This window comes from Caretta caretta, chromosome 4, assembly GCF_965140235.1.
Source record: "Caretta caretta isolate rCarCar2 chromosome 4, rCarCar1.hap1, whole genome shotgun sequence".
NCBI lineage: Eukaryota > Metazoa > Chordata > Testudines > Cheloniidae > Caretta > Caretta caretta.
In genome coordinates, this window is record NC_134209.1 from 131,313,199 (window position 1) to 131,340,917 (window position 27,719).

Below are 27,719 nucleotides of genomic sequence, written 5' to 3' on the forward strand. Positions count from 1 at the left end.
TACAAAAAAGATACACAGACAGAAATAGTTATTCTATTCAGCACAATGCTTTTCTCAGCCATTTAAAGAAATCATAATCTAACACATACCTAGCTAGATTACTTACTAAAAGTTCTAAGACTCCATTCCTGGTCTGTCTCTGGCAAGAGCAGCATACAGATAGACACAGACCCTCTGTTTCTCTCCCTCCTCCCAGCTTTTGAAAGTATCTTGTCTCCTCATTGGTCATTTTGGTCAGGTGCCAGCGAGGTTACCTTTAGCTTCTTAACCCTTTACAGGTGAGAGGAGCTTTCCCCTGGCCAGGAGGGATTTCAAAGGGGTTTACCCTTCCCTTTATATTTATGACAACATCCCATATAATGTATGGTATAGATTCAATAATATAAATAGTAATATATTCTGGTTTATATTTCACAAGAAAGTAGGACTAGAAACTACGAACTATATGGGGAAGTTCCCTTATGGTGAAATCTTAATTTCTGAACAGATCCTTTTCTGATGAAATTTTTCAAGCATGACTTCAGCCCGGTGACAACGTTTTCCTCTGAATGTTTATACAACGTTGGGTCATGCATTTTTGAATTATGCATTGTGACCCGGTACAAGGGCACTTGTTAGCCCAGATCCTATAGGTTTTGGGCAGCAGCCAGTTAACCCTGACCTATTAGAGGAAGCATATGAAATATAAAGGGCTGCCTTGGAGACAGCAAGCGGGGAAAATAGCTGGGTGTGAGCTGCACCCGTGCCCACAGGTTTTTAGAGCTGGAGGGACTGCTGAACGTTGAGTGTGGCTGTTGTCTTGGTTTACTACTGTTGTGTTGATTTGAACTTTTTATGAGTTCCCATAAATGGGTCGCTGAGGAGAAGGGACCAGGACTGATTGACTGGCCATCTGACTGTTTATTTGGGCTGGGAAAACATGACACCAGATCACATATGGTAGAGAATGTGGGCAGCTGATCTGGCTTGAAACTGAATACCAGTGCTGCTAAAATGGAAAAGGAATCCCATCTCCAATGGCATGTGAAGCAGAAGCAGCAACTCCAGTTCCAGCGATTTATGGACCAACTGCAGCAGATCATTCTCTGTCTTGTGAACCAGGGATCCCTTGGAGTCCAAGGAGTAGAGGTAGATGCATAGTCCGTAGAGACGTGAGAGGGGAAGGGGCCCTGACCAAGATGGGGCCGGAAGATGATTGGGAAGGGTACTTGGAGATATTTTAGTGGCTGGCCCTGGCACACCAGTGGCCCCAGGGGCAATTGTCCCTCCAGTTGGCCCCCTATCTGACAGGAGGCTCAGGGCCTAAGACTGCACTATGGTCAGGGATTATAGAGCCCTTAGGCTGCTATTTTGGACCAGCTGGGTCTCATTGTGGAGAGGTACTACCCACGGTTCCAGGCTGAAGCCTTCACCCTGGGCTCTCGCCCCTGGGCTGCTGCACAATGCCTCCTAGACTTTGGCTGCTGGTGGCTAAGGCCAGAATTTGAGTTCCCCAGGGAAATCATCGAACTGGTGGTACTCAAGTAGTTCTGTCATGTTGTGCTTACTAGGACCCCAGGAGTGGATTTACTGGCATGGGGCAGCCAAACTGGAGACCGCAGTGCGTTTGGTTGAGAACTTTTTGGAGGCTGAACTAGACTGGGGGTCACCTGTCTGACCTGAATCAGGAGAAGTGGGTCCATTGGCTTCCCCCTGCAAGGTGTTGGTGTCATGAAAGAGGAGACAATGCAGGGATTTGAGAGGGTCATGGGAAGGCTGTTCTGTGGGTTGGGACAGCCACCCCCCCCGCCCACTGGAGACTACTCCTCCTTTGGGGGCAATGGTCCCCAAAGGGTAAATTAGGTGGGGATTAAAGGGGCCGGTGAGAGAAGGGGAGCAGACAGGAGCTGCAGAATCTGCTTCCTTGCTGATGACCAATACTGACCAGAGGGGTACTGGTACAACCTGAGGGACAGGAAGGAGCTCAAATCTGCTTCAGCTGTGGGCAGGATGGCCATGGCTACAGCTTCTGCACCCTTATGGAATGTGACTATGTCATAGCCTGCTCCTCCAAGACCTCATCATTCCTCAGGGAGCTCAGTGCTCTAGTTATCCCCAATACAGTCAATGGGGTTGGTTGACTCCAGCTCTAGCCAGACATTTTTCCATGAGCAGCTATTGGGACCCAATTTCCCAAGGATTGGACGGGAGGGTATTGCTGATAGGTTGTATTTATGGGTATTTCCAACCATTTCCCACTATCCAACTTAAGCTGCCCATAAACAGGAGAGCTGCAAAGTTGGTGGTGGCTGGGTCAAAAGAATTGCCATATCCAGTGGTGCTGGGTCGGGTCTGGGGACCGGTAATGGGCCTGCTACAGGACCCTGCCTGGATCCCAGCGCATAGGAGGAGGCTGATATACTGCTTAGGAAGAGCTTCCTCTTTGCTGATCCTGACTTTGCTGACTTTGCTGATCCTGACTACCCCAATGCAGAAAACACATAAGGAGCGCCATCTTGCCCAGAAGCAAACTGTACTACCACATAAGATCTGAGGAGGTGGGCCCATAAATCCACTGCCACCCACTGTGGTTCAAATCCCCTGTAGGTAACCCTGCAGAGGTCAGACTTCCAGATACAACAGGCTAGGGCAACTCAGGGTCCCAGGGGCCCTACAGATCCTGATCCAGAGCCAGTGCAACAAATATAGAAGAGCACAGTGACACAGAGTAATTTGGACACCCTGATAGATCCACACAAGGGTTACTACTTTTGGTGATCCTGTTGATGGAAAATTAGTCTCTCACCAACTCCAGTGACTTTGTTCAAGAACACCAAAATGATGGAGTGTTTAGCTGTTTGTCTGGGCATCTGGCCAGGGTGAACAGGACCCTGGTGCATGAGGTATAGGATGCACAGTACCCACACTTTGAACTTGAGGGAGATGTTCTGATTCAGGTGGTCAAAGAGTCCAAACTGGGATATGCCAGTCACAACTGCTGGTTCCCAGCTCCTCAGGCTGGCCCACAAAATACCTTGGTCTGGTCACTTAGGCGTGAAAAACCAAACCAAACCAGAAATGGGTATGGGCTCATTTCTTTTGGCTAGAGATATGTCAAGAGGTTAAGGACTCTTGATTCTATGATTCCATGACTAGTGCACCTCTTGTCCTGAATGCCAGCTGGTGAGTCCCCAATCTATTCAAAGGGCCCCCTTGGTTCCTCCTTCCCTGGTAGATATATCATTTGACTGCACTGGGGTAGATTTAATCTGGCCCCTTCAGCCTATGGCCAGGGCGTGCTGCTATATATTATTTGTTTATCTTGGACGACACCAGCTGGTACCCTAAAGCCATTCCCCTGCAGTCAGTGTCAGCCCAAATGGTTGCAGATGAGTTGCTAAAGGCGTTTTCTCAGGTAGGCATCCCCAGGGTGATGCTGACTGATTAAGGCACCACCTTCATGTTAAGGCTACTGCATGAAGTTTGCTCCCTACTTAACAAAGTCCATAAGAACCTCAGTCTGCCGGCTCCAAACAGAAGGGTTGGTGGAGTGTTGTAACCGGCCCCTAAAGGGAATACTGTGCAAATTCATCACAGCCAAATCCCACAATGGGGACAGAGTACTGCCACAGCTCATGTTTGCTGTCAGGGAGGTGCCCCAGTCTTCTACGGGGTTCTTTCCTTTCAAGTGGCTATATGGAAGGCCGCCCCATGGAGTTCTGTTCCTTGTGTAGGGAGCCTGGCAAGATCAAGGGGACTAAGGCTGAGAATGCCGTCCAATATGTCCTGAATCTTCTGAGACTGTAGTTAACGAGGGCCTTTGCCAAGCAGAAATATACAGGCTGTGACGCCCACACAGAAGCAGTATTACAAGAGCATTGCGAGGCAGAGGGTTTATCAGCCTTGGGACCCAGCCCTGGTATTGCTACCTAGCGCCAAGAGCAAATTGCTGGCTAAATGGCAGGGCCCCTTTGAGATAGTGCTGGGTGGGGAAAGATTATGAGATTTGGCTAGCTGGAAAGAGACAGGGCATCCAGATGGACCATGTGAACTTACTGAAGCCCTGGAATGGCTGAAAGGCCATGTTTATCCACCCAGTCCCACAGGAACTAGACTAAGGCCCTCAAATACCAGAGGTGGGGTCTGTCCTGCTGTAACTCTGGGAGACAACCTCACCATCCAGAGATCAAGCCCGCAAGCTAATCCAGAGCCTTTACGACATCATCACCATCAAGCCTGGGAGGACGCACCTCACTGAGCACCACACACAAATTATCCCAGATGTTAAGTACAGAAAGGAAAATTCCGGATGTAGGGATAGTCAAGGAGTCACCAAGTGAATGGGGTGGCCCCATTGATTGATTTAGTAGCCAAACCTGACAAGTGTGTTCCCTTTTGTATTGATCTTAGAGAGGTTAATGTCGTGTAGAGGTTCAGAACATATCCCATGCCCAGAATATATGAGATGCTGGAAAGGCTGGGTAGGGCCTGCTTAATAACCATACTATATCTTATAAAAGGCTACTGGCACCAGAGTCTAAAGATGAGACAGCCTTTGCCACCCTTTTTAGCCTCTCTCAGTTTTGAACTCTCCCATCTGGACGCTGTGGGGGCTCCCGCCACTTTCCAGTGGTTAATGGATAGGGTACTGCAGCCCCACCGGCGGTGCTCAGAGACCTATCTCAATTACATTGTTGTCTATTGTAGCACTAGGGAACATCACCTCAAGTGGATCGCCACTGTCCTGCAGTCTCAAAGGGAGGCAGGCCTAACGCTAGCTCTGCAAAGTGAAAGGTGGGTTGTGCCGAAACAAAATACTTAGCATGCGCCCTGGGGAATGGACGAATCTGACCCTTAGCCAGCAAGGGAACAGCCCTGTTAGAGTGCCCAATTCCCAACCACCAAAAGGCAGGTCAACTCGTTTTGGGGGTTAACAAGATACTATATGTGGTCTGTCCCTGGGTTTCCCACTCCTCACCGCCCCCATGGACCTCCTGAAGGATAAGTTGGCTTCAGGCTACATAGGTGCATTTGGCACACTCAGGCACATCTTCTGCAGCAAACCAGTGCTGCTGAGCCTGGATTTTACCAAAGAATTCATACTACAAACACATGCCTCCTTAAGGTGGTTCCATGCAGGTGGTGGAAGATGGAGAACACCCCATCGTATATCTCAGTAGAAAGCTTCTCCCTCAGGAGAAGAAGTATTCAGGGTTAGAAAAAGCTTTGCTGTTAAGTGGCCGATGGAGTTGTTGTGATACTGCCTCCGGGAGCGTCCTTCATCCTGATCATGGACCATGTGCCCCTCAAATGGTTACAGGCTATGAACGATTACAATGCCAGACTTACACATTGGCATCTGGCCCTGCAGCCATTTTCTTCTGTGGTGAACCTTAGGCCTGGGACAGCCCAGGGACCACAGGTATTTTTCTGCACGAAGGACGGTCTGCTCTCTGCCACACTCTTGGGGTATGTGTGTGTGTGTGTGTGAGAGAGAGAGAGAGAGTAACAGGGTACAAGGGCATTTCTTAGCCCAGACCCTAAGGGGTTAAGGCAGCAGTCAATTAACCCTGACCTATTAGAGGAAGCGGGGAAAATATAAAGGGCTGCCTGGAAGGTGGCAAGGGGGAAAAACAGCTGGGTGTGAGCTGAAGCCCTGCCCACAGGTATGGAGAACTCGGTGGGGACAGGGCAGTTGAAGGTAGCTGCTGCCTTTGCTACTACTGTTTTTGTTTTGTTTTGGGTTTTCTATAAGTTCCTACAAAAGGGTCCCTGAGGAGAAGGGACCATGACTGACTTGACTACTTATCTGGGCTGGGAAGAGAGGGCACCAGTTTACAAGCAGGTATAGAAGAAATACACCTTTACCATAAGTTTCAAGTGGCGTATTAGCTATGGGCTTACTGGCTCAAGCATATTCAATTTTTATCTGGATCAAGAGTTTAGAAACCATCTTTCCCTTCACAGAATTCTAGATAATTGGAATTTGGGGATTTATAATAATTTTGCCCATCATAGAGATTGGGATCTTATTCTTAGAGCATTTGTAGACTGGCGTAGCTCCACTGATTTAAATGAGAGTACTTCTCATTTACATGAGTGTGAGAGGGAGAATCAGGCCTGGGGAAGAAATGCATAATTCAGAACCAGATCCAGATTTGGATTTTCTCTAATCATCACCACCAGAGTTTCAGGCTATTTGGATCCAGGGCCTCAGCTGAGATCCTAGCTATTAAAATATAAATAGATTATCAGATTTGACTGATATTTCTTGCAGATTTCTGTGGTCCCCGCAATACCTGGTGTGCTACATTACTGTCTTTCTGATTTCCCTAAACTAGTGAAAAGGGGAAATATTTTAATATAGCTAGACCATGTTTATTTCTATTATTTTTTTGTGTTACAGTAACATCTGGAAGACACAACCAACACCAGAGTCCCATTGTGCCAGTCACTGAACAGACAGCCCCTGCCCTGAAAAGCTTAGTTTTTCAGAGCAGGGGCTGTCTGTACAGTGCCTGTGCCTGAAGGCTCAGAGAAAGGAACACAAGCTGAAGAGTGGGAAATAAGGCACAAAGAGGTTAAATGACTTGCCCAAGGTCACACAGGAAGACAGTGGCAGAGCCAAGGACTCAGTTCACACCACTTGAGTCCTAGTCTGACACCTGAGCCACAGGACTGTCCCTCCTCTTCAGTAACAGCATGTTACTTAGATCCCTATCTAAATTGTTGGGGTTTTGAATGCTCCCTGGCCGCATCTCACCTGTTATTTTAATCTGTTTCACCTGCAGCTGAGCTGATTTAACTTTCCCTTATGAAAGAAGCATTAAAAGAAAGGACCTGCAGGCCTCTAAGTTAGCATTATTCATGGAAAATGCATGTTAAAAAGCAGCCCGGCCACATGCGTCATTGTCAAAAGCTCCAGCCAATCTGGCAGTCCCTGTTTTTTAACTGGTAGTTGCCCAAGCACAGATTTCAAAAGCACCTTACCTGAGGCCAAAATGCATTTATTTCGCCGTCGTTTCCTGTTTAAATATTCAGCTGGAAGAACTCCTTGTAGAGTGACTTTAAGAACCAGTCAGACATGGAGGATAGCACCTGAGGACCTGTTTCTGAAGGCATTCAAACTGCAGAGGAGCGAGACAAATGCCTCTTGTGGTTTGGGGGAAAGAGTAACTGCAACACTGTTAAGCAAAGGATGTGTGTGGGGAAAACCTCCAAATGTGTATGGCAGGGATTGGCAATGTTTGGCATGCGGCCCGCCAAGGTAAGCCCCCTGGCGGGCCGGGCTGGTTTGTTTACCTGCTGCATGCACAGGTTTGGCCGATCGCGGCTCCCACGGGCCGTGGTTCGCCGCTCCAGGCCAATGGGGGCTGCGGGAAGGGCGGCCAGCACATCCTTTGGCCCACACTGCTTCCTGCAGCCCCCATTGGCCTGGAGTGGCGAACCACGGCCAGTGGGAGCCGCGATCAGCCGAACCTGCAGACGCGGCAGGTAAACAAACTGGCCTGGCCCACCAGGGGACTTACCCTGGCGGACCGCATGCCAAAGGTTGCCGATCCCTGGTGTATGGTTTAGAGAGAGATAATTACTTCTTCTTCTCATACTGCTATGAATTATTTTTCAAAGCAAAGGGAGATTAGGCATTAATCTATATCTCAGGTTCTCAAATTTCTTCATACTGTGGACCAGGTCTTGAGAGGACATTATCTCATGGATTGCATGCCTGCCATTCATGATCTTGCCTACCCCTTCTTATTTGCAATCACATCACTTCCCTGTGACACCCGCTCCACTCTGTGCCTCTCTCATCCTATTTTCCAGGAAACATTTATCTGCTTCCTGGGGTTTTTCTCCTCCTTCATCCCTGCACATGCTGTCTTGCCATTTGGTTCCCTTCTGCCCTGACACACTGCTTGGCCACCTAGTCCTTTTCTCCCTGGACATACTGCCCAGCTGCCTCATTCCCTTGTCTCTTGGAAATTCCTCTCCCTTTGGCATTTGTCACCTCCATTCTCACTGGTAGTTCTGGTCCCTGAAAGTGGCTTCTTTCTCTTCAGTTCCCCATATTATTATCAGTGGCCATGTAGAGCAGCTAGGCAGGCTTCCACTTATTGTTTTCAGCTGCTGTTCTGTGCTTTCCTTTGCAAAGCAGAATTACCCAATGGTATTTGTTCTTTTGCATTTTATTGCTTAATAGCAGCTTTTGTCTAGATAATGTTTCAAGTAAAACATTAATTGTGAAAACTGAGTTGGTTAATCAGATAGTCTGGCAAAAAAACCCCAAAACAAAGCTAATATCCATGGAATTTGAAATGCTTTGTGTATATTCTGAAAAGCAGATGTTTTGTCTATAAACCCTTCTAGAAAAGGAATGAATATTTCCAACAAAAGATCCCAGGATTTTAAACTCATACTCACAAAGAAACAAAGTGAACCAAGAAGTGGATGCGTCAGTCATGATAACACAAATGATCTAATCTGGCTCATTCAATAAACCATAAAGACATCATTGCATTGTCACATTGAGGTACTTCTGTGGGTCTAGATTCATTAACAATTCTGGGACTGAACCTGCAATCCGACTTCACACAAGATCCCCCTTGGCTTTACTACTGACTGCATTAAAATCCACTATAAAGTAAACCATGATACTGGAAATATCTATAGAGTCACATTGGCTGGGTGAGGGTTAATCCTGGCTGCCTGTGTCTTTCACCACTGAATCATCTGAGAGGGGGAGAAATGTAAGCTTGGCACTAGAATGGCTGCATTCTAGATTTTCAAGTTTGCCTTTACAAATTGAAAGCAGAAGAGTATATTATAGAAAGCACTCAGGCAGCTCCAACCAGCTCTTCAAAAGTGGGATTTTATCCATATTTTTAAATACAAGACGTACTCTCCCAAACTTTATTGCACCTCCTGCAGAGCAACCAGGGATAACAATAAACACAACACATACAGGGTCCACTGGATCTGGAAGACAATCGGTTCTTTGTACCCATCAGTTCTGTTTGAGGAAGGGTCTAAAATTGGGGAAACAATGACATGAAAGGGAGCAATGTCTCTGCAGCATTCACCCTATGCAAGTCCCTGCTCAACACCCGTAAAGGACGGGATCACTGGGAGCAGGGCTCCGGGTTAACCACAGGAGCTGGCAGATATCAATGCTCTGTGCATCCGCTCCAATTTCATGGGCCTCTAAAATGGAGTGTGTGTGGAGGGGCTGATCTGGTATGGTCAGTGGCACGGCTTGTGCAGGAGCCTCACTGAGACAGAACACAACAGGTGGAGCACTGCAAAGTATGTCATCTCTGTGCAGAGCCCCAGGACCTGTGTTATTTCCCTACAGATCCTTGGGCTTTGTGGGGATCAAGGGCCACAGACCCTTCCCCTGGGAGGAGAATGCACAGCAGCAACTTCAGGGAACTGCCCTCATGGAGTTTTGTACTGACTGTTTCACGGGCAGGGAGGGTTTGGCCCAGGTAAGTGCATCCCTGATTATTTTTAAGTATGGGCCCTGGACAATTATTTTTGTCCCATGCCGAATCATAACTTCTTGATTATGTGCAAGCATTGGAATTTGGGATCATGATAGTTTCCAAAGAACTATTTAATCAGAAATGCACATTTGGGATGGGCTTTGCAACATTTCTGTTCTCTGTTTTTATGTACATGAAATACTAATCTCTTTATCAGAAACACAGCAAACTAAGTAGCAAATCTCTAACGATCTCCTTTGTAGAGCTATCTATGGAGCCAATTGAATGATGACATAAGTAACTTAACTTGACTTGGGCATTGCATCCGTGTTACTGACAGCAGATTTCTGCTCATTATCTAAAAATTAGAATATCTTTTTGTGTCAACTTTATTTGTTTATTAATAGATCTATCTAATCAGCATTCTGCTTGGTAACATTAATGCTACTGTTGGTAATTTGAGTGGAGCATGGGAAAAAAAACTGGACCTGTTGTCTTGGATACCTGGATCCTGGATGACAGCAAATGCCTTGTACAGTTGTGCATTTCTCATGAGCTTGTCATTAAGAACCCCTGGTTTTATAGGAAGCAAAATCTCCAATTTACTTGGCTGAATGATGGAATGAACAAGGAAGATGATTGATTGCATTATAATCTTTTGTTGCATGAAATCATCCATCAGAAACTGCAGTACTTATTGGTCTGCCGCACTCACTAACGCCGACCACAAATTAGTCTTCACCAATTTCCGTTTCAGACAAAAGAGCATAGGTAAAGCAACTGTTGGGTTACCAAAATTCGAATTATCTAATCTAGAAATCAATAGCATTCATAACCACTATGGAGTTAAAATCCTGAACACGTTGGAGAGGCTATCAGAATATATTGATGCTGAATCCACCTGAACAGACTTTAGATCTCAGATAATTGATGCAGACATGACTCTTATTACTCCATCCCAAAAAGCCAGGAAGCACTGGATCTCTGTTAATATTTTAATCATCATTGAACAGAATCACATATGAGAGGTGATACGATCATATGTCATAAGCTAAATGACTCTCATAATAAATCAATGTGCACTAACTGAAAAGTTTTTCTGGAAGCCAAAGCCATCTCACTCGAGGAAACTTCTGCCAGGAACAATGTAGCCTCCCTTCTATAAACACTTGTGCAACCTCACTCACAAGAAAAGTCATTCATTTGGTGTAGTCTACTCCAGTTTTTGTCAGCTAATCAATGAAAAAGTGGAGTTCATGGCAGGCTGAAGGGAACATTTCTGACAGCTGCTAAATGCACCTTAGTTTGGACCCTGACATTAAGGCTGCTGCCAAGTTGACCCATTTAGCACAAAACTATCCTGGTGAATTCACTATCACTGAAATCACAGTGCTGTAAAGCTGCTGAAGTGAAATAAGGCAGCAGGAACCTGTGAAATTCCTGTGGCATTATTAAAAAGTGCAGGACCAACTATTCTTTTGTGGCTGCAGACACTGTTCATTATCAAAATAATATAATATTTTACCACTTTGCAAACGTAAAGGCAGCAAATGAGACTTTTATAACTATTCAGGCATTACTCTTCTATGCATCTCAGGGAAAGTTTTTTCTTCTCTGTTGTTGGTCTCAGCTGATGGTATCTTAAGGAGTTAAGAGAAGACCACAACAAGCTGGCTTCACTCCTGGCCATTCCATGACAAAGCAAATCTTCCCAGTGCACTAGCTTATCGAGAAGGCATGAGAATTCAAGGACCCATTCACATTGCATTTCTGGATATCAAGGCTGTGATTGACTCTGTATCGCTTTGGCTGAGCTTGAAATTTGTAAGCCTCCCTGGCAAGCTTTGTGGAATATTCTGTCTTCTAACTACTGCTAACTCCTCAAGCTGCATTCTTGTAAGTGGAAAAAGAACTGCCATCTTCTGAATTAGGTCAGGTGCTTGACAAGGATGCCTTGCTGCCCTAGATCTCTTCAATGCCGTCATCGATTACATGCTAGACCACACACTAAGGAAATGCAGATTAGGCATTCCCCTTGATGAGGAACCTCACTGACACTGATTTTGCTGTCAATATAGTGCTAGTTGTTGAATCAATGGATGGGCTAGTTGCAGCAATTAAAGCCCTAGGAAGGTCAGTGACAAAAGTCATCCTCAAAATTAATTGTAATCAAACCAAAATTCTTCCTGATAGGTATTTTGAACACACTGAAGGCACTAGCCCCTTCGTGGGTGACCACCCAGTCAAGATTGTTGGTGATATCACCTACCTCCACTCTACTGTTAATAACATGGGTGGCACTGAGAAAAAACTTGAAGCCCACACTGCAGAGTGTCATCAGTAATGGGGTGCCTCATCAGAAATGTCTTTTGCAAACCGAACACCCTGATACGTACAGAGATGAAGCTGAGGATATATAATGTTTTGATGGTCAGTATTCTGACCGATGGGACTGAAAAAAGGCCTCTCACTGAAAAGAAGTTGGACACAGATGAAGCATCAAATGGTATGGATTCCAGTAGAAGGAAGAGATCCATTTTCTAATTAATGAAGTCCTGTTCTCTCAAATGGTGACCCAACGCTCTCTAAGGTGTTTTGGTCATTTGCTCAGAATGCCTTCCAACTTCCCTGTGAGAATCACCTTTAACTTTGACCCAATGAAAGCAGGATGGAAAAAGACTCCTGGAAGACTTAAAACACAATGGCAGAATGATGTCAACAGTTGGCATTCTATCCCATAATGTGCTCTATCTGGATCAGGACAGAAAATGATGGAGACACATAATGCAATTGCTGTCCTCCATACTGCCCAACCAACAGCATGAGAAGTAACTTAATCTAACCTTAACTACCTAATTAGCTAATTTTTCATGGGAATATGCCACAGAGTTTGTTGTAGGAGATCATATTTCTGAATCATCAAGTCTCTGAAACCTACCGAACAGTGGTCAACATTAGAGCTAGTTGGAAAAATTTCATCAAAACGGTTTTCCATCAGAAAATGCTTTTTTAACAAAACCTATTCTTTGTGAGAAATTGTATTGATTTGATGAAATTGTTATAAGAAAATGGGAAAAGCATTGTGAAAATGTTAAAATGTTCTCTCTCAATATTTTCAGAACAAAAAGGTTTGTTTACTTTATTTTATATTAAAAATTAAAAAGTTTGAAATTGAAATGAAACAGTTCAAATTTATCAAAACAAATTTTTGATTGACCTGAGGAAAAAAAATAGAATTTTGTTCCATGAAAAATTTCAAAATTTTGGCTTTTCATCCCGAGATGTGATGATTCCCCTCAACCCCCCAAATCTCAACATTGTTGATGGGCCAGAGAATTTGTTTTCTGACAAACTCTAGTCAGTATGTGAAGTTTCAGGTGAAGAAAAGAAGTCCAAGAACAATCCATAAGGCATCTAGCAAATATTCAGTGTTGTATATAATGGGGGAGGGAAGCCCTCCTGACTTCTGTAGATAATCAGTTTATGCTCTGAAGCATGAGACTAGTTTACCCCGCTCATAAAATATATATTTACATATATTACTGCTCCCAAAATTATCTGGCCCTTGTGTGAATCCAGCCACTGTATATGACTTGGTGAGTGTTTCCATCTCTTCCTTCAATTGCCATCATGGCAGCTTTCCTTATGGCCAGCTGAGCAGGGACTAGGTAGCTGCTAAATTTAGCAAGTCTGCTGCTTCTTGGATGGCCAGGAAGGAAGGAACCAGCAGTATTATAGCAGTTTCAGCTTGCTATGTTTTTCTCTTTGGGTTTCTCCTCTTGTCCCCAGTTGCTGCTAGAATACCTTTTACTGCAGGTGAATGGGAAGAATAGTGAGTTTCCACTGATACTAGTTTTAAGCCACATATCACACTGACTGATGGGTACAACGTTCCTGGTCAGCGATGGAATAGAGTTTGACAAAGTGTGCATGCCCAACTGTTTCATTTAATGATCAAGGTCTGTTAGAAAGAAAAACACAAGGGGAATATGACAGAGACACTCACATCTCCTGAGTGCCCCTTATGGGATCGGTGTGGTGCTGCAATTTTTTCCCCCCCTGTAGGTTGCCAACCTCATTAGGTGGGTCTTTGGTGGCTCAGCCCTCCAGCCAAGTCATACAGTCAAAAAGGAATGAACCCCTTCCGGCATAGTAAAGAGTTCAACTAACTGTCAGCCCTCACCTGGGTCTTAAACCCAGTCTCTGGGCCTTTTAAATCCCATCCTTCACTTGGGCTTCTAAACAAGCCTTGTCTCTTTATCCATAGAATATTGAATATAGAATCTCTATGGATAGTAATTCCATGCTCGAATGATAAGAATATAGCAATAAGGATATATTACCGACCACCTGATCAGGATGGTGACAGTGACTGTGAAATGTTCAGGGAGATTAGAGAGGCTACTGAAATAAAAAACTCAATAATAATGGGGGATTTCAGCTATCCCTGTATTGACTGGGTACATATCAACTCAGGACGGGATGCAGAGATAAAGTTTCTTGACACCTTAAATGACTGCTTCTTGGAGCAGCTAGTCCTGGAACCCACAAGAAGAGAGGCAGTTTTTGATTTCATTTTAAACGGAACACAGGATCAGGTCCAAGAGGTGAATATAGCTAGACCATTTGGTAACAGTGACCATAATATAATTAAATTTAACATCACTGTGGCATGGGAAAAACCACAGCAGCCCAACACTGTAGCATTTAATTTCAGAAAGGGAAACTACACAAAAATGAGGAGGTTAGTTAAACAGAAATTAAAGGTCATAGCACCAAAAGTAAAATCCCTGCAAGCTGTGTGGAAACTTTTTAAAGACACCATAATAGAGGCTCAACTTAAATGTATACCCCAATTTAAAAAAAAAAAAACATAGTAAGAGAACAAAAAAAGAGCCACTGAGGCTAAACAACAAAGTAAGAGAAGCAGTGAGAGGCAAAAAGGCATCCTTTTAAAAAGAGGGAGTTAAATCCTAGTGAGGAAAATAGAAAGGAGCATAAGCTCTGGCAAATGAAGTATAAAAAATTATTCAGAAGACCGAAAAAGAATTTGAAGAATAGCTAGCCAAAGACTCAAAAAGTAATAGCAAAAAAATGTTTAAATACATCAGAAGCAAGACGCCGGCTAAACAACCAGTGGGGCCACTGGATGATTGAGGTGCTAAAGGAGCACTCAAAGACTATAAGGCCACTGCGGAGAAACTAAATGAATTCTTTGCATCGGTCTTCAAGGTTGATGATAGGAGGGAGATTCCCAAACCTGAGTCATTCTTTTTAGGTGACAAATCTGAGGAACTGTCCAAGATTGAGGTATCGTTAGAGGAGGTTTTGGAACAAACTGATAAACTAAACAATAATAAGTCACCAGGACCAGATGGTATTCACCCAAGAGTTCTGAAGGAACTCAAATGTGAAATTGCAGGACTACTAACTGCCGTTTGTAACCTATCATTTAAATCAGCTTCTGTACCAAATGACTGGAGGATAGCTAATGTAATGCCAATTTTTAAAAAGGGCTCCAGAGGTGACCTGGGCAGTTACAGGCCAGTAAACTTGACTTCAATACCGGGAAAATGGTTGAAACTATAGTAAGGAACAAAATTGTCAGACACATAGAAGGATCTCTCAAAACTGGGTGACTGGGCAACAAAATGGCAGATGAAATTCAATGCTGATAAATACAAAGTAATGCACACTGGAAAACATAATCCCAACTATACATATAAAATGATGGGGTCTAAATTAGCTGTTACCACTCAAGAAAGAGATCTTGGAGTCATTGTGGCTAGTTCTCTGAAAACATCCACTTAATGTGCAGTGGCAGTCAAAAATGCTAACAGAATGCTGGGAATCATTAAGAAAGAGATAGATAATAAAATGGAAAATATCATATTGCCTCTATATAAATCCATGGTACGCCCACATCTTGAATACTATGTGCAGATGTGGTCGCCCCAGCTCAAAAAAGATATATTGGAATTGGAAAAGGTTCCGAAAAGGCCAACAAAAATGATTCAGGGTATGGAACGACTGCCATATGAGGAGAGATTAATAAGACTGGGACTTTTCATCTTGGAAAAGAGACGACTAAGGGGGATATGATAGAGGTCTATAAAATCACAAATGGTGTGGAGAAAGTAAATAAGGAAGTGTTATTTACTCCTCATAACACAAGAACTAGGGGTCACCAAATGAAATTAATAGGCAGCAGGTTTAAAACAAACAAAAGGAAGTATTTTTTCACACAACACACAGTCAACCTGTGGAACTCCTTGCCAGAGGATGTTGTGAAGGCCAAGACTATAATGGGTCAAAAAAGAACTCGATAAATTCATGGAGGATAAGTCCATCAATGGCTATTAGCCAGGGTGGGCAGGGATGGTGTTCCTAGCCTCTATTTGCCAGAAGCTGGGAATTGGCAACAAGGAATGGAGCACTTGATGATTACCTCTTCTGTTCATTCCCTTCAGGGCACCTAGCATTGGTCACTGTTGGAAGACAGGATACTGAGCTAGATGGACCTTTGGTCCATTGGTCACTGTTGGAAGACAGGATACTGAGCTAGTATGGCCGTTCTTATGTTCTCTTTCATGGGGCATAGGCCATTTTCCCAGTGGCCAGTGGGGAAATCCAGGCCTGCCCACTACTCTGGATCCCAACAGAGGGACCCTATGAACAGCAGGCATGTATGTATTGCTTCCTTTGATTAGTTGGTACTGCATTCCCTGGGCCTCTTCCCACCTGGTCCCTTTATATCCGGTAATTACTACTCCCCCAATAATAGTAAATGTAGCCAGATGAGCTCCTGTGGTCAGAGTAGAGCACCTTTCCTCACCCTTTTGGTCCCAGTCAGGAACTGACCTGCTAAGGCCCTGCACCTTTTATCTGAGCTTGCGGAGTCTCATAGACAATGTTACAAATCTGACCATGCAGCTGCTAAATGACACTTGCTGGGAGAGCCGCATTGGCAGCTTAAGGCCAGTGAGGTACCAAGTGACTGAGGTTTACAATGCCCTAATGTAACTGCCGCAGTTGAGTAAAGCCAAGGCTGGAATCTGAGACAAGGTGCAAAGCCTGGCAAACTATATAGCTGACTTTAAATTTCTGGTCTCAATTGTGGGTTGGCACGATATCTTGATATCTTGTTCCAAGTAAATGTTGTTGGCAAGACATTACAAAATCAGTCAATGGACATCGCGACTGCTACTACTTTGATGAGAAGCTGCCTTGATTTCATTGTGGCCTACAGAAATAACGGATTAAAAGATGTCATCACTGCTGCCAAAGAAATGGTGGCAAACTTAGGAGTTGAGCCTATCTGCAAGGAAATGCGTATTCATCGGAAGAACAGACAGTTTGGTTACAAGAGCAGAGATGGGTTGATGAAAAAATCCAAGAGGGAGTTTTTTTGCTTGCGTATTGACACTGCTCGAGTGTCCGTCAAAGACAGGTTTGGACAAATGAAGCACCACAAAAAGACCAGGTTTTTTTTTTGTATGACCTTAACAAGCCGCTGGTGGACTGGAAAATACTCTTGAACAATCGTATGGAGTTTCACCAGATGCTGACACATGGGGAATGTTCGGATGTCAACGATAAAACCTCTATGTCGAATTGGACAACATCCATCATGCTTTGCCACACGAGAAGCACTCTCCAGTCCAAGTTCTACAATTCATTCATGATGCAGAGCTGAAGGACACTTTTCCTAATGTGTGGAAAGCTTTGAGGATTCTGCTCATGCTGCGGGTCACATTTGTGAGTGGTGAGCACAGCTTTTCAAAGCTCAGGCTCATTAAAACATATCTTTGATCAATGATGGATGACCAGAGACTGACATCACTTGCTATTTTATTGCTTGAAAATGCCATTGGCCAGTCTTTGGATCTCTCTGATGCTGTGCTTCAGTTTGTGAGGGTAAAGGTGAGAATCATAGAATCATAGAATCATAGAATATAAGGGTTGGAAGAGACCCCAGAAGGTCATCTAGTCCAACCCCCTGCTCGAAGCAGGACCAATTCCCAGTTAAATCATCCCAGCCAGGGCTTTGTCAAGCCTGACCTTAAAAACCTCTAAGGAAGGAGATTCTACCACCTCCCTAGGTAACGCATTCCAGTGTTTCACCACCCTCTTAGTGAAAAAGTTTTTCCTAATATCCAATCTAAACCTCCCCCACTGCAGCTTGAGACCATTACTCCTCGTTCTGTCATCTGCTACCATTGAGAACAGTCTAGAGCCATCCTCTTTGGAACCCCCTTTCAGGTAGTTGAAAGCAGCTATCAAATCCCCCCTCATTCTTCTGTTCTGCAGGCTAAACAATCCCAGCTCCCTCAGCCTCTCCTCATAACTCATGTGTTCCAGACCCCTAATCATTTTTGTTGCCCTTCGCTGGACTCTCTCCAATTTATCCACATCCTTCTTGAAGTGTGGGGCCCAAAACTGGACACAGTACTCCAGATGAGGCCTCACTAATGTCGAATAGAGGGGAACGATCATGTCCCTCGATCTGCTCGCTATGCCCCTACTTATACATCCCAAAATGCCATTGGCCTTCTTGGCAACAAGGGCACACTGCTGACTCATATCCAGCTTCTCGTCCACTGTCACCCCTAGGTCCTTTTCCGCAGAACTGCTGCCTAGCCATTCGGTCCCTAGTCTGTAGCTGTGCATTGGGTTCTTCCGTCCTAAGTGCAGGACCCTGCACTTATCCTTATTGAACCTCATCAGATTTCTTTTGGCCCAATCCTCCAATTTGTCTAGGTCCTTCTGTATCCTATCCCTCCCCTCCAGCGTATCTACCACTCCTCCCAGTTTAGTATCATCCGCAAATTTGCTGAGAGTGCAATCCACACCATCCTCCAGATCATTTATGAAGATATTGAACAAAACCGGCCCCAGGACCGACCCTTGGGGCACTCCACTTGATACCGGCTGCCAACTAGACATGGAGCCATTGATAACTACCCGTTGAGCCCGACAATCTAGCCAGCTTTCTACCCACCTTGTAGTGCATTCATCCAGCCCATACTTCCTTAACTTGCTGACAAGAATACTGTGGGAGACCGTGTCAAAAGCTTTGCTAAAGTCAAGAAACAATACATCCACTGCTTTCCCTTCATCCACAGAACCAGTAATCTCATCATAGAAGGCGATTAGATTAGTCAGGCATGACCTTCCCTTGGTGAATCCATGCTGGCTGTTCCTGATCACTTTCCTCTCATGCAAGTGCTTCAGGATTGATTCTTTGAGGACCTGCTCCATGATTTTTCCAGGGACTGAAGTGAGGCTGACTGGCCTGTAGTTCCCAGGATCCTCCTTCTTCCCTTTTTTAAAGATTGGCACTACATTAGCCTTTTTCCAGTCATCCGGGACTTCCCCGGTTCGTCACGAGTTTTCAAAGATAATGGCCAATGGCTCTGCAATCACAGCCGCCAGTTCCTTCAGCACTCTCGGATGCAACTCGTCCGGCCCCATGGACTTGTGCACGTCCAGCTTTTCTAAATAGTCCCTAACCACCTCTATCTCCACAGAGGGCTGTCCATCTCTTCCCCATTTTGTGATGCCCAGCGTAGCAGTCTGGGAGCTGACCTTGTTAGTGAAAACAGAGGCAAAAAAAGCATTGAGTACATTAGTTTTTTCCACATCCTCTGTCACTAGTTTGCCTCCCTCATTCAGTAAGGGGCCCACACATTCCTTGGCTTTCTTCTTGTTGCCAACATATCTGAAGAAACCCTTCTTGTTACTCTTGACATCTCTGGCTAGCTGCAGCTCCAGGTGCGATTTGGCCCTCCTGATAACATTCCTACATGCCCGAGCAATATTTTTATACTCTTCCCTGGTCATATGTCCAACCTTCCACTTCTTGTAAGCTTCTTTTTTATGTTTAAGATCCGCTAAGATTTCACCATTAAGCCAAGCTGGTCGCCTGCCATATTTACTATTCTTTCGACTCATCGGGATGGTTTGTCCCTGTAACCTCAACAGGGATTCCTTGAAATACAGCCAGCTCTCCTGGACTCCTTTCCCCTTCAAGTTAGTCCCCCAGGGGATCCTGGCCATCCGTTCCCTGAGGGAGTCGAAGTCTGCTTTCCTTTTGAACTAAAGGAGTAGGGTTAATATTTTAAGGCTATCATCTACTGTAACACTTACTGTAACGCTATTTAATACTGGTCCTCCCAATGTTGGTGCACAGTTCAATTTCTTGTACATTTCATCACAGTTTCAAGTACATTTCAGTTATTCTTAAAATTTAAAAGTTTCTGTAAGCTTAGAAGAAACAAATTTTTATTTGCTTATCTATGACTTGAATAAATACAGATTTACAGATTGTAGTGTGCAAATTTATCTTCTTATATGCCACGGATAAATCTGCATGCAAATCATGCATCCAAGTCATGAAATGGGCTACAGGTGCAATAAAAATAAGGCATTCAAAAATTTAACAAATAGGGGGAGGAGAGTGCTGAAGATGTTCCTCGCCTGGGGTGCCATTTGGTCTCAGGCCAGCCCCGGCCTCCAGCAGAGGGTCACGAAGGGCCATATATACCCTATTACAGGGGATTTGTGATTATGGACCAAGACCAATGAAGAACATGAACTTGGGCAAGTCACACAAGCCCTACTTACACTCACCAATGGTTGTCAGTGGCAGTTCCCCCTGCACTGATGCTGAACCTGGTTGACCTGCTAGCGTGGACAGGGAACAATCGTTTTCTGGAAATGATTTTTGTCTCATCCATCCTAACAGGTAACCCATGAAACAAAGGAACTATTGCTAATAATCACTGTGGGAAATGGGTCCATTCTGTGAGTGCAGAGAAGAGGCTCTTGAGGCTTGATTTTGAAAAATGTCCTCTGATTATATAGGCAGAAATAATTCCTGGTGCATTTCCCAGTATGAAATATCTGAACACCTGATTTTCCTTTGCATCCTATATGCTACAAAATGCACCCACAGTTACCTCCAGTCATAACATTGTGGATGCAAGAGGCAGGTTTGAGGGTCTCAATACAAAAATTAGGAAATTGGTCTCTCTGTCCCTTAGCTTCTTTAACTGTAACTATAGTTAATAATAACAACCTCACAGGGAGATTGTGAGGCTGAGTTAATGAAAGCACACTTAAATCCTCTGATAGAAGACACTATATAGATCAGGGGCGGATAAACTTTTTGGCCTGAGGGCTGCATCGGGTTTTGGAAATTATATGGAGGGCCGGTTAGGGGAGGCTGTGCCACCCCAAACAGCCAGGCATGGCCCAGCACCCGCCCCCTATCCCCCCCTGCTTCTAGCCCTCTGACGGCCCCCGCCCCGGGACTCCTCCTCCATCCAACCTCCCCTGTTCCCTGTTGCCCCCCCCCCGGGACCCCTGCCCCATCCACCCTCCCCCCTCGCTCACTGTCCCCTGACCGCCCCCGGAACCCTCATCCCTGACTGTCCCCCACCACCCCATCCAACCCCTCCTCTCATTCCTGACTGCCCCCCCCAGGACCTCTGCCCCATCCAAATCCCACTTCTCCCTGTCCCCTGACTACCCCCCGCCGCCCCATCTAACCCCCGCTCTCCTTCCTCACTGCCCTCCCGGGACCCCTGCCCCCATTCAACCCCCCTGATCCCCACCCTCTAACTGCCCCGACCCTTATCCACACCCCCGCCCCCTGACCACCCCCACAACACTCCTGCCCTCTATCCAACCCCTCCGCTCCCTGCCCCCTTACCGCGCTGCCTGGAGCACCGGTGGCTGGTGTTGCTACAGCCCCGCCCCCGGCTGGAGCCAGCCACGCCACCGCGCAGCACAGAGCACCGGGTCAGGCCGGGCTGTGCAGCTGCACTGCCCCAGGAGCTCGCCGCTCCGCCTCCCAGAGCATTGCACCAGCGGCAGAGTGAGCTGAGGCTGCAGGGGAAGGGGAACAGCCGGGGAGGGGCCGGGGGCTAGCCTCCCAGGCCAGGAGCTCAGGGGCCGGGCAGGAGGGTCCCGCGGGCCAGATGTGGCCCGCGGGCTGTAATTTGCCCACCTCTGATATAGATGCACTAATTATTGTTTATTGTTATTACCATTATCTACCAAGCCAGGACAAAAAGCCTATATGAATAGTATATATTCAAAAAGTTACCACAAGATTATTGGTCACCACTAATTGCTGGTGTCAAAAATTAAATATTTATAATAGCGCAGAGCCGCAGAAATGCTTTACAGAGTAATGTTAGTTGATGATAATTCAGGATACATAACCAGACTCATTTCCCATTAAATTACCCATTGTCAAGATCAAATTCCAGGACTAATTTTGTTTTCATGTTAATGATTTTGCTTTGGTTTCCAGAGAGTGAAAAATTAGTTGGTTTCCAGAGAGTGATTAACAGAGTGAATTCAGATAATAACTGTTAAATATGGTGAGAGTAGTAATTCACGCTTTTCTTAGTGGACATAATGCATTTGGTTTTATAAGAACAAACATGACGAGCTAGCTGCCAGTCTCCCACTGACTACAGCTACATGGCTAGATCCCCAATATACACCAGTGAAAACATATTCTTTGATGTTTATGAGGCTTGCACATAATTGTTACTTCCAATGGGGCACTGAAAAAAACCCAACAGTTTGAGTCTTATTTTAGTAGCATCATTTTGCCTTAGTTGCCAAAGTTAGAAAAGTTAAAAAGGTAGAAGAGGTGGTGGAAGATTTAAAATAAAAAATGTCTAATTGCTTTAGAGAGAAAGGGACATAGATCATGTGCGGGCCTATATATTGTGGTGTTGATAGATTTGTTAGGAGCTCAGTTACTACAGTGTTGAGCATGATATAAATGCTTTAGATTACATTAGATTAGATCAGGGGTTTTCAAATTTGATTGCACCACAACCCCCTTCTGACAACAAAAATTATTATATGACCGCAGGAGGGGGGACTGAAACATGAGCCCACCTGAGTCCAACCACTCGGGGGGGGAGGGCAAAGCCAAAGCCTGAGCCCCACTGCCCCAGGTGGGGAAGGGGTCAAAGCTGAAGCCCAAGGGCTTCAGCCCCAGCCAGGGGGCCTATAACCTGAGCCCTGCCTCCCAGGGCTGAATCCCTCAGGCTTTGGCTTGGGCCCCGAGCCACAGCAAGTCTAAGCCAGCCCTGGCAACCCCCATTAATGGGGTCATGACCCACTTTGGGGTCCCGACCCAGTTTGAGAACCACTGGATTAGATTGATATTGCTGACAATAATGGTCATATTCTTCCTGTCTGGAATGTCAGCGGGACACAGGTGAGCGGAGGTTTTGACATCACACTGAACTTTTCCTTTCCTTCCGCACAAGCCACAGTAATATTGCATTGTGTTTCCCTTTGGTATTCAAGGCCATTAACTGATTACCACATACCTTTGCGTCTGTAAAAAGTCTCTTAACTAGACATGTTTAACTCTGAGTTCAAACATTTGAGATGCAGCAAGAACTACAGTACTAGACAGGTATTGCAGCAGCCCTTCTCTCCTGTTCATGATGCTAATCCCTATTTATTTTCTCTTTATTTGCAGGACAATGCCAAACAGGAGGAAAAGGTATGGCATAGCTTCTCTTTCTCTCCCCACCTGCCCCTCCCAGGGCTCTCAGCACCCTGAGTATTTCCTAGTTATTTCCTTGTTATTCTTTCCTTCAGCTGGATGCAGCTGATCCTGGACCACGGCAATACTGCTCCATGCATTGGCCCTAGTCAGGTACTAGAGAGCAATGGGAGATGTTCTCTCTCTCTCCCAGGGCAAGAGTTTGCTTCCACTACTGTGATATCATCTCGTACCGGCCTGGGACCTCAGCACAGAGTGTAAGACTCAGACTTGGACATCCAAGTTGCCCAGTGTCGTAGTATCCAATAACTCTACCATACGTGATAAATACCAGTTTATCCTTTTGTTTTTTTAATTGGTTAAATGTTGCAAAAACATTTCTACTTGCTAGAATTTTTAAAATGAATCTGCTTTATCCCATATCCCACAGTACAAATGTATGGTAGAAGGCAGATGTCAGCCACCTTTTCAGCTCCACCATGCTGGGGTTGATATGCTCAAGCTCTTGTCCCTGGTGTGATATAGAGCAGTCTTGGGGTTACTCTAACTTACACCAGTTGTCCATCTCAACTGTTTTCTGTGGCCATGCTACCTATTCTGGCCCCAGGGGGATTCCACATGACAGGGGAGTCCGCAGGCATCCAAACTCTCAAAGCACCCACTGTGGTGGCCAGAATCTGTCCATTTAACTATTTCAAATTTTGAATTTGTAAATACACCAGAAATCTGATTTTAAAAGTTAGACTCAGCCAATCAGAGAACAGAAATATGACCACGTGACCAACAAAAATTGAAAATCTAATTGAAATTTTGAATACTGGCTCCTTGCAATGAACTACTCACAAACAAGCCACTGACTAAGAATCATTTCGCAAATAGTTTCAAACAATAAATATATCTGAGAATATTGTGATCAATTGCCATACAATCTGTGAACAGCAAATAGATTAACTTAACTGAGCCTGTTATTCAATACATATTATTTGAGCAGCTGTATTGGATTCAGTGTGATTAATTAGCAAGGTATTTTTCACATGTTCATCTTATCATTTCTTGTAGCAAAATGCGTGGACATCACCTTAGGCTCTTGTGGTGACGTTCCCTACACCAAAACAATGTATCCTAATTTGCTGGATCAGAAGTCCAGAGAAGTGGTTGAATTCAGCTCTGAATATATTCTCATGAGTGTGCTACACAACTTGCTTCAGGGAGAATGTAATCCTGATCTGAGACTCTTGAGCTGCTCAATACTGGCCCCACAGTGTGAAAAAGACAAAATGATAAAGCCCTGCAGACACGTCTGTGAAAACCTGAGAAAAAATTGCCTTCCTGCATTTGACACAATAGACATGGCTTGGCCCTACTTCTTAGACTGTGATCGCTTCTTTGCTGGTGAAGAAGAAGGTTGTTTTGATCCACTGGCAAAGCTACGAGGTAAGAACTGAAGCTATACAGGCACATCATAAGAAACTATCCATGATCGCTACAATATATCGACAAATTTTGTATTATATCTTAAAATCTTACCTGAAATTTTAGAACAACAGGAAATGCACAATACTAACTAGCTCATGGAAGGTAAATTGCCTTTGTGAATGTTATTTTTTTGTTTAGCGGTATATAGTGCAGGTGACTGAAGTCAGTTGAGTTACACCAAGGATGACTTTGATCCAATAGATTTAAAGGACCAGTCTCTATGCTGAAGGCTGAAGTTTACCTGTGTACTACAGGCTGGTTTTTAGCTGGTGAAGCTCACAGCAAATATGGCTGCACATCTTAAAACATCTGTCACCGTGCAAGTGCAGTAGCTGGTTTTGGAGACTTGGACTAACATAGTTGGGGATTGGTCCTGCTTTGAGCAGGGGGTTGGACTAGATGACCTCCTGAGGTCCCTTCCAACCCTGATATTCTATGATTCTATGATGCTATGATTCTACCTCACACGGAAGAGCAAATGGAGGAGGTTCTTGTTCAGATCTAATGTCTTGATTCAGGTCATTTCTAATTTCCATACTTTTATTATTGGAAATGTATGCTTTATGAACAGAGGGGCAGGTGTTTGTTCACTGTATCTTGATAACCCCACTCCGGCACAAACTTTTTGACCTCACTTAGTTGCAGTTATAATTTTTCTCTGCAGGGGAGCCAGAATTAGCTGAGGAAGATTTACTTGTGGATGTGCCTACAACTTTAATTCAGTTCACCCATCATTCGTATTACAAAATGGTGAGCATTTTGAAGAAGACTGCTTCTAGGTGCTCCCACATTGCAAGAACTTACAGCATTGGCCGTAGCTTTGAAGGGAAAGACCTTTTTGTGATTGAGTTTTCAACCAATCCTGGACACCATGACCTGAGTGAGTAATAATGCTCCCAGCTGCAGTGTGGACATAACTCTGACAGCTAGCCTCTTAGGGTGAGATATGGTGAACTTCTATCATGTTCCCTATAGATTAATAGATTTTAAGGCCAGAAGAACCATTGTGATCATTTAGTCTGAGCTTCTGCATAGGACTTCCCTAGATTAATTCCGGCTTCAAGTCCAATAGCTGTCACTGAAATAGAACATATCTTTTAGAAAAAACATCCAATTCTGATTTTAAAATTTCCAGTGATGGAGAATACATCACCACTCTTGGTAAGTTTATTCAATGGTTAATTACCCCCCCTTCAATATTTTACCCCATTTCTAGTTTGAATTTGTCTAGCTTCAACTTCCAGCCATTTAACCTTGTTATACCTTTCTCTGATAGATTGAAGAGCCCTGTGTTATCAAAGGTCACACAGGAAGTCTGTAGCAGAGTAGGGATCTGAATCTCCCAAGTCCCATGTTAGAAGCCTAAGCACTAGGCCATCTTTCACCTCCAATTAAAGGAACAGTAGGAGCACTGTCCTTAATACTATAATGTTCCATTGGCCAGTTGAATGGTTAGGAGGCCTACAAACCAGTAAATAAACATGTTTTAAAATAAAACCATAATTTAACATGTTTTATCGTAAAAATGATACATTAGCAGGCAATTACACCATTCTGAACAGCATAACGGGGCTTTTAAGAGGGCAAAAATAACTCCCAGAGCAGGAGACCTTCATGACCTATGTAAAGCTGGTATGAAGGCTCGACTCCATCCCTCCTCCCTGCTTCAGGCATACAGAGTTTGTTATGGTTAGAGAGAAAGATGAGGATGCAGACTGGGAAAAGGGAAGGGGTGTGGCTAGAATGCACTGCACTACAGCTATGCTCTAGTTTCCATGACCCATAGGGAACCATGAGATGCAGAGCATAATATAGGGGCGTCCTGAGGCTACTCTAACTTACACCAGTGGCGTCATAGGCCCCAGAATAGAATTTAAAGCTACATTTGCACCCTCACCTGATTCCTGCTCCAAACACAGGGATGGTCTAACAGAGAATCAAGGCCATAATACTATATACATGCTGTTGTTGTATACTTGGTTTCAGAATCTATGGTGATGTGTGCATGTGGCAGGCAAGGTGGCTCTGTAGCGCCTCCTTCAGCGCCACACATTGTATTACATCCACTCCCCATCTTGGTCTGCAAAGTTTGGCCACCTGCTTGAGGTAGGGTAACCTGTGCAGTAAGCTGGGCATCAGTTTCCAAAGAAAAATAGCAGCTCAGGATTCGGCTGTCTGCCACTTTAAACAAAGAAGAAAAAATCCTTCAGAATGCAAGTGCTTACTTGCTGGACTTAGAGTCAGGTCCTGGCCTGGGCTCTCGGTTAGCACTTAGGTCCTGTGTCCCAGTCTCACTCAGCTCTGCCCTCAAGGAAAAGCTGGCCAAACGTCCTAATTGGCCTGCTGACTCTTGATAGGTCAATATTTCCTTCTGGCCCTTCTACGTCTCTGGAGGACTGCCTTGTTGGTCACCTGGTGTAGATGGATTTTCCTTGGGCACGGAGTGTCAGGACTCTCATGCCTCCAGCAGAGCGTAGAGAAGGCCTGATAGATCCCATCGCAGTGTAGTCTAGCTGATGTCTGAGCCAATTATTCTTTTCCTAGATGTTTTTGTTTGCAGTCCTCTGAAAATACTCTGATTTACAGTTAGTTTTAGCTGTTCTCATCATTAACCGCAGTGATTGCCTCATAACATTTGTGAATTCTTAACAAATAGTTCACTTTATTGTATAAAGAAAATATATTTAATTTGTTAACTGACTTGAAGTTGGTGCAAATGGATCTGGAATTGACATGATGTTTACAGGAAAATGCATGTTAAATTACTGTAAATAAAACTCACTGACTCATCTGTCAGCTATCTGCGTTGGAAGGCTTTGGGAAGGCATCCAAATGTTCTCAGAATTACAACAAATCATCTCATTACTCCATCTTTTCACAGTGAAGCCAGAATTTAAGTATATTGGAAACATGCATGGAAATGAAGTTGTTGGAAAAGAATTGTTAATATACCTTGCACAATACTTGTGCTCTGAATATCTCCTTGGGAACCCCAGGATCCAGACTTTGATAAACAACACTAGAATTCACCTTCTGCCTTCACTGAACCCAGATGGGTATGAACTTGCTGCAGAAGAGGTAAAAGACTTTTTGCAATGAAGTGAATATGTTGTAAAATTACCCTGCAAAAGAGAAAAGAAAATCTGGGGTTTGCGGGATTTAGGTTTTGACAATAGTTGACTAACAGATTTTATTCCCATCTGATTTGATGGGTGGCTGCTCTATAGTGCCCAGAT

At 44.6% G+C, this 27,719-nt stretch overlaps 1 protein-coding gene across 1 annotated transcript in view; it reads left to right on the top strand.

Moving 5' to 3' along the window:
• Window positions 1-27,719, top strand: part of CPZ (carboxypeptidase Z) — a 66,841-nt gene that overhangs the window by 10,640 nt on the left and 28,482 nt on the right. Inside the window, exons 2-5 of the mRNA XM_048848995.2 lie at window positions 22,981-23,004; window positions 24,067-24,441; window positions 25,148-25,363; window positions 27,365-27,561. Coding sequence (XP_048704952.1) covers window positions 22,981-23,004; window positions 24,067-24,441; window positions 25,148-25,363; window positions 27,365-27,561 — 812 coding nt within the window. The remainder of the gene's footprint in view (window positions 1-22,980; window positions 23,005-24,066; window positions 24,442-25,147; window positions 25,364-27,364; window positions 27,562-27,719) is intronic.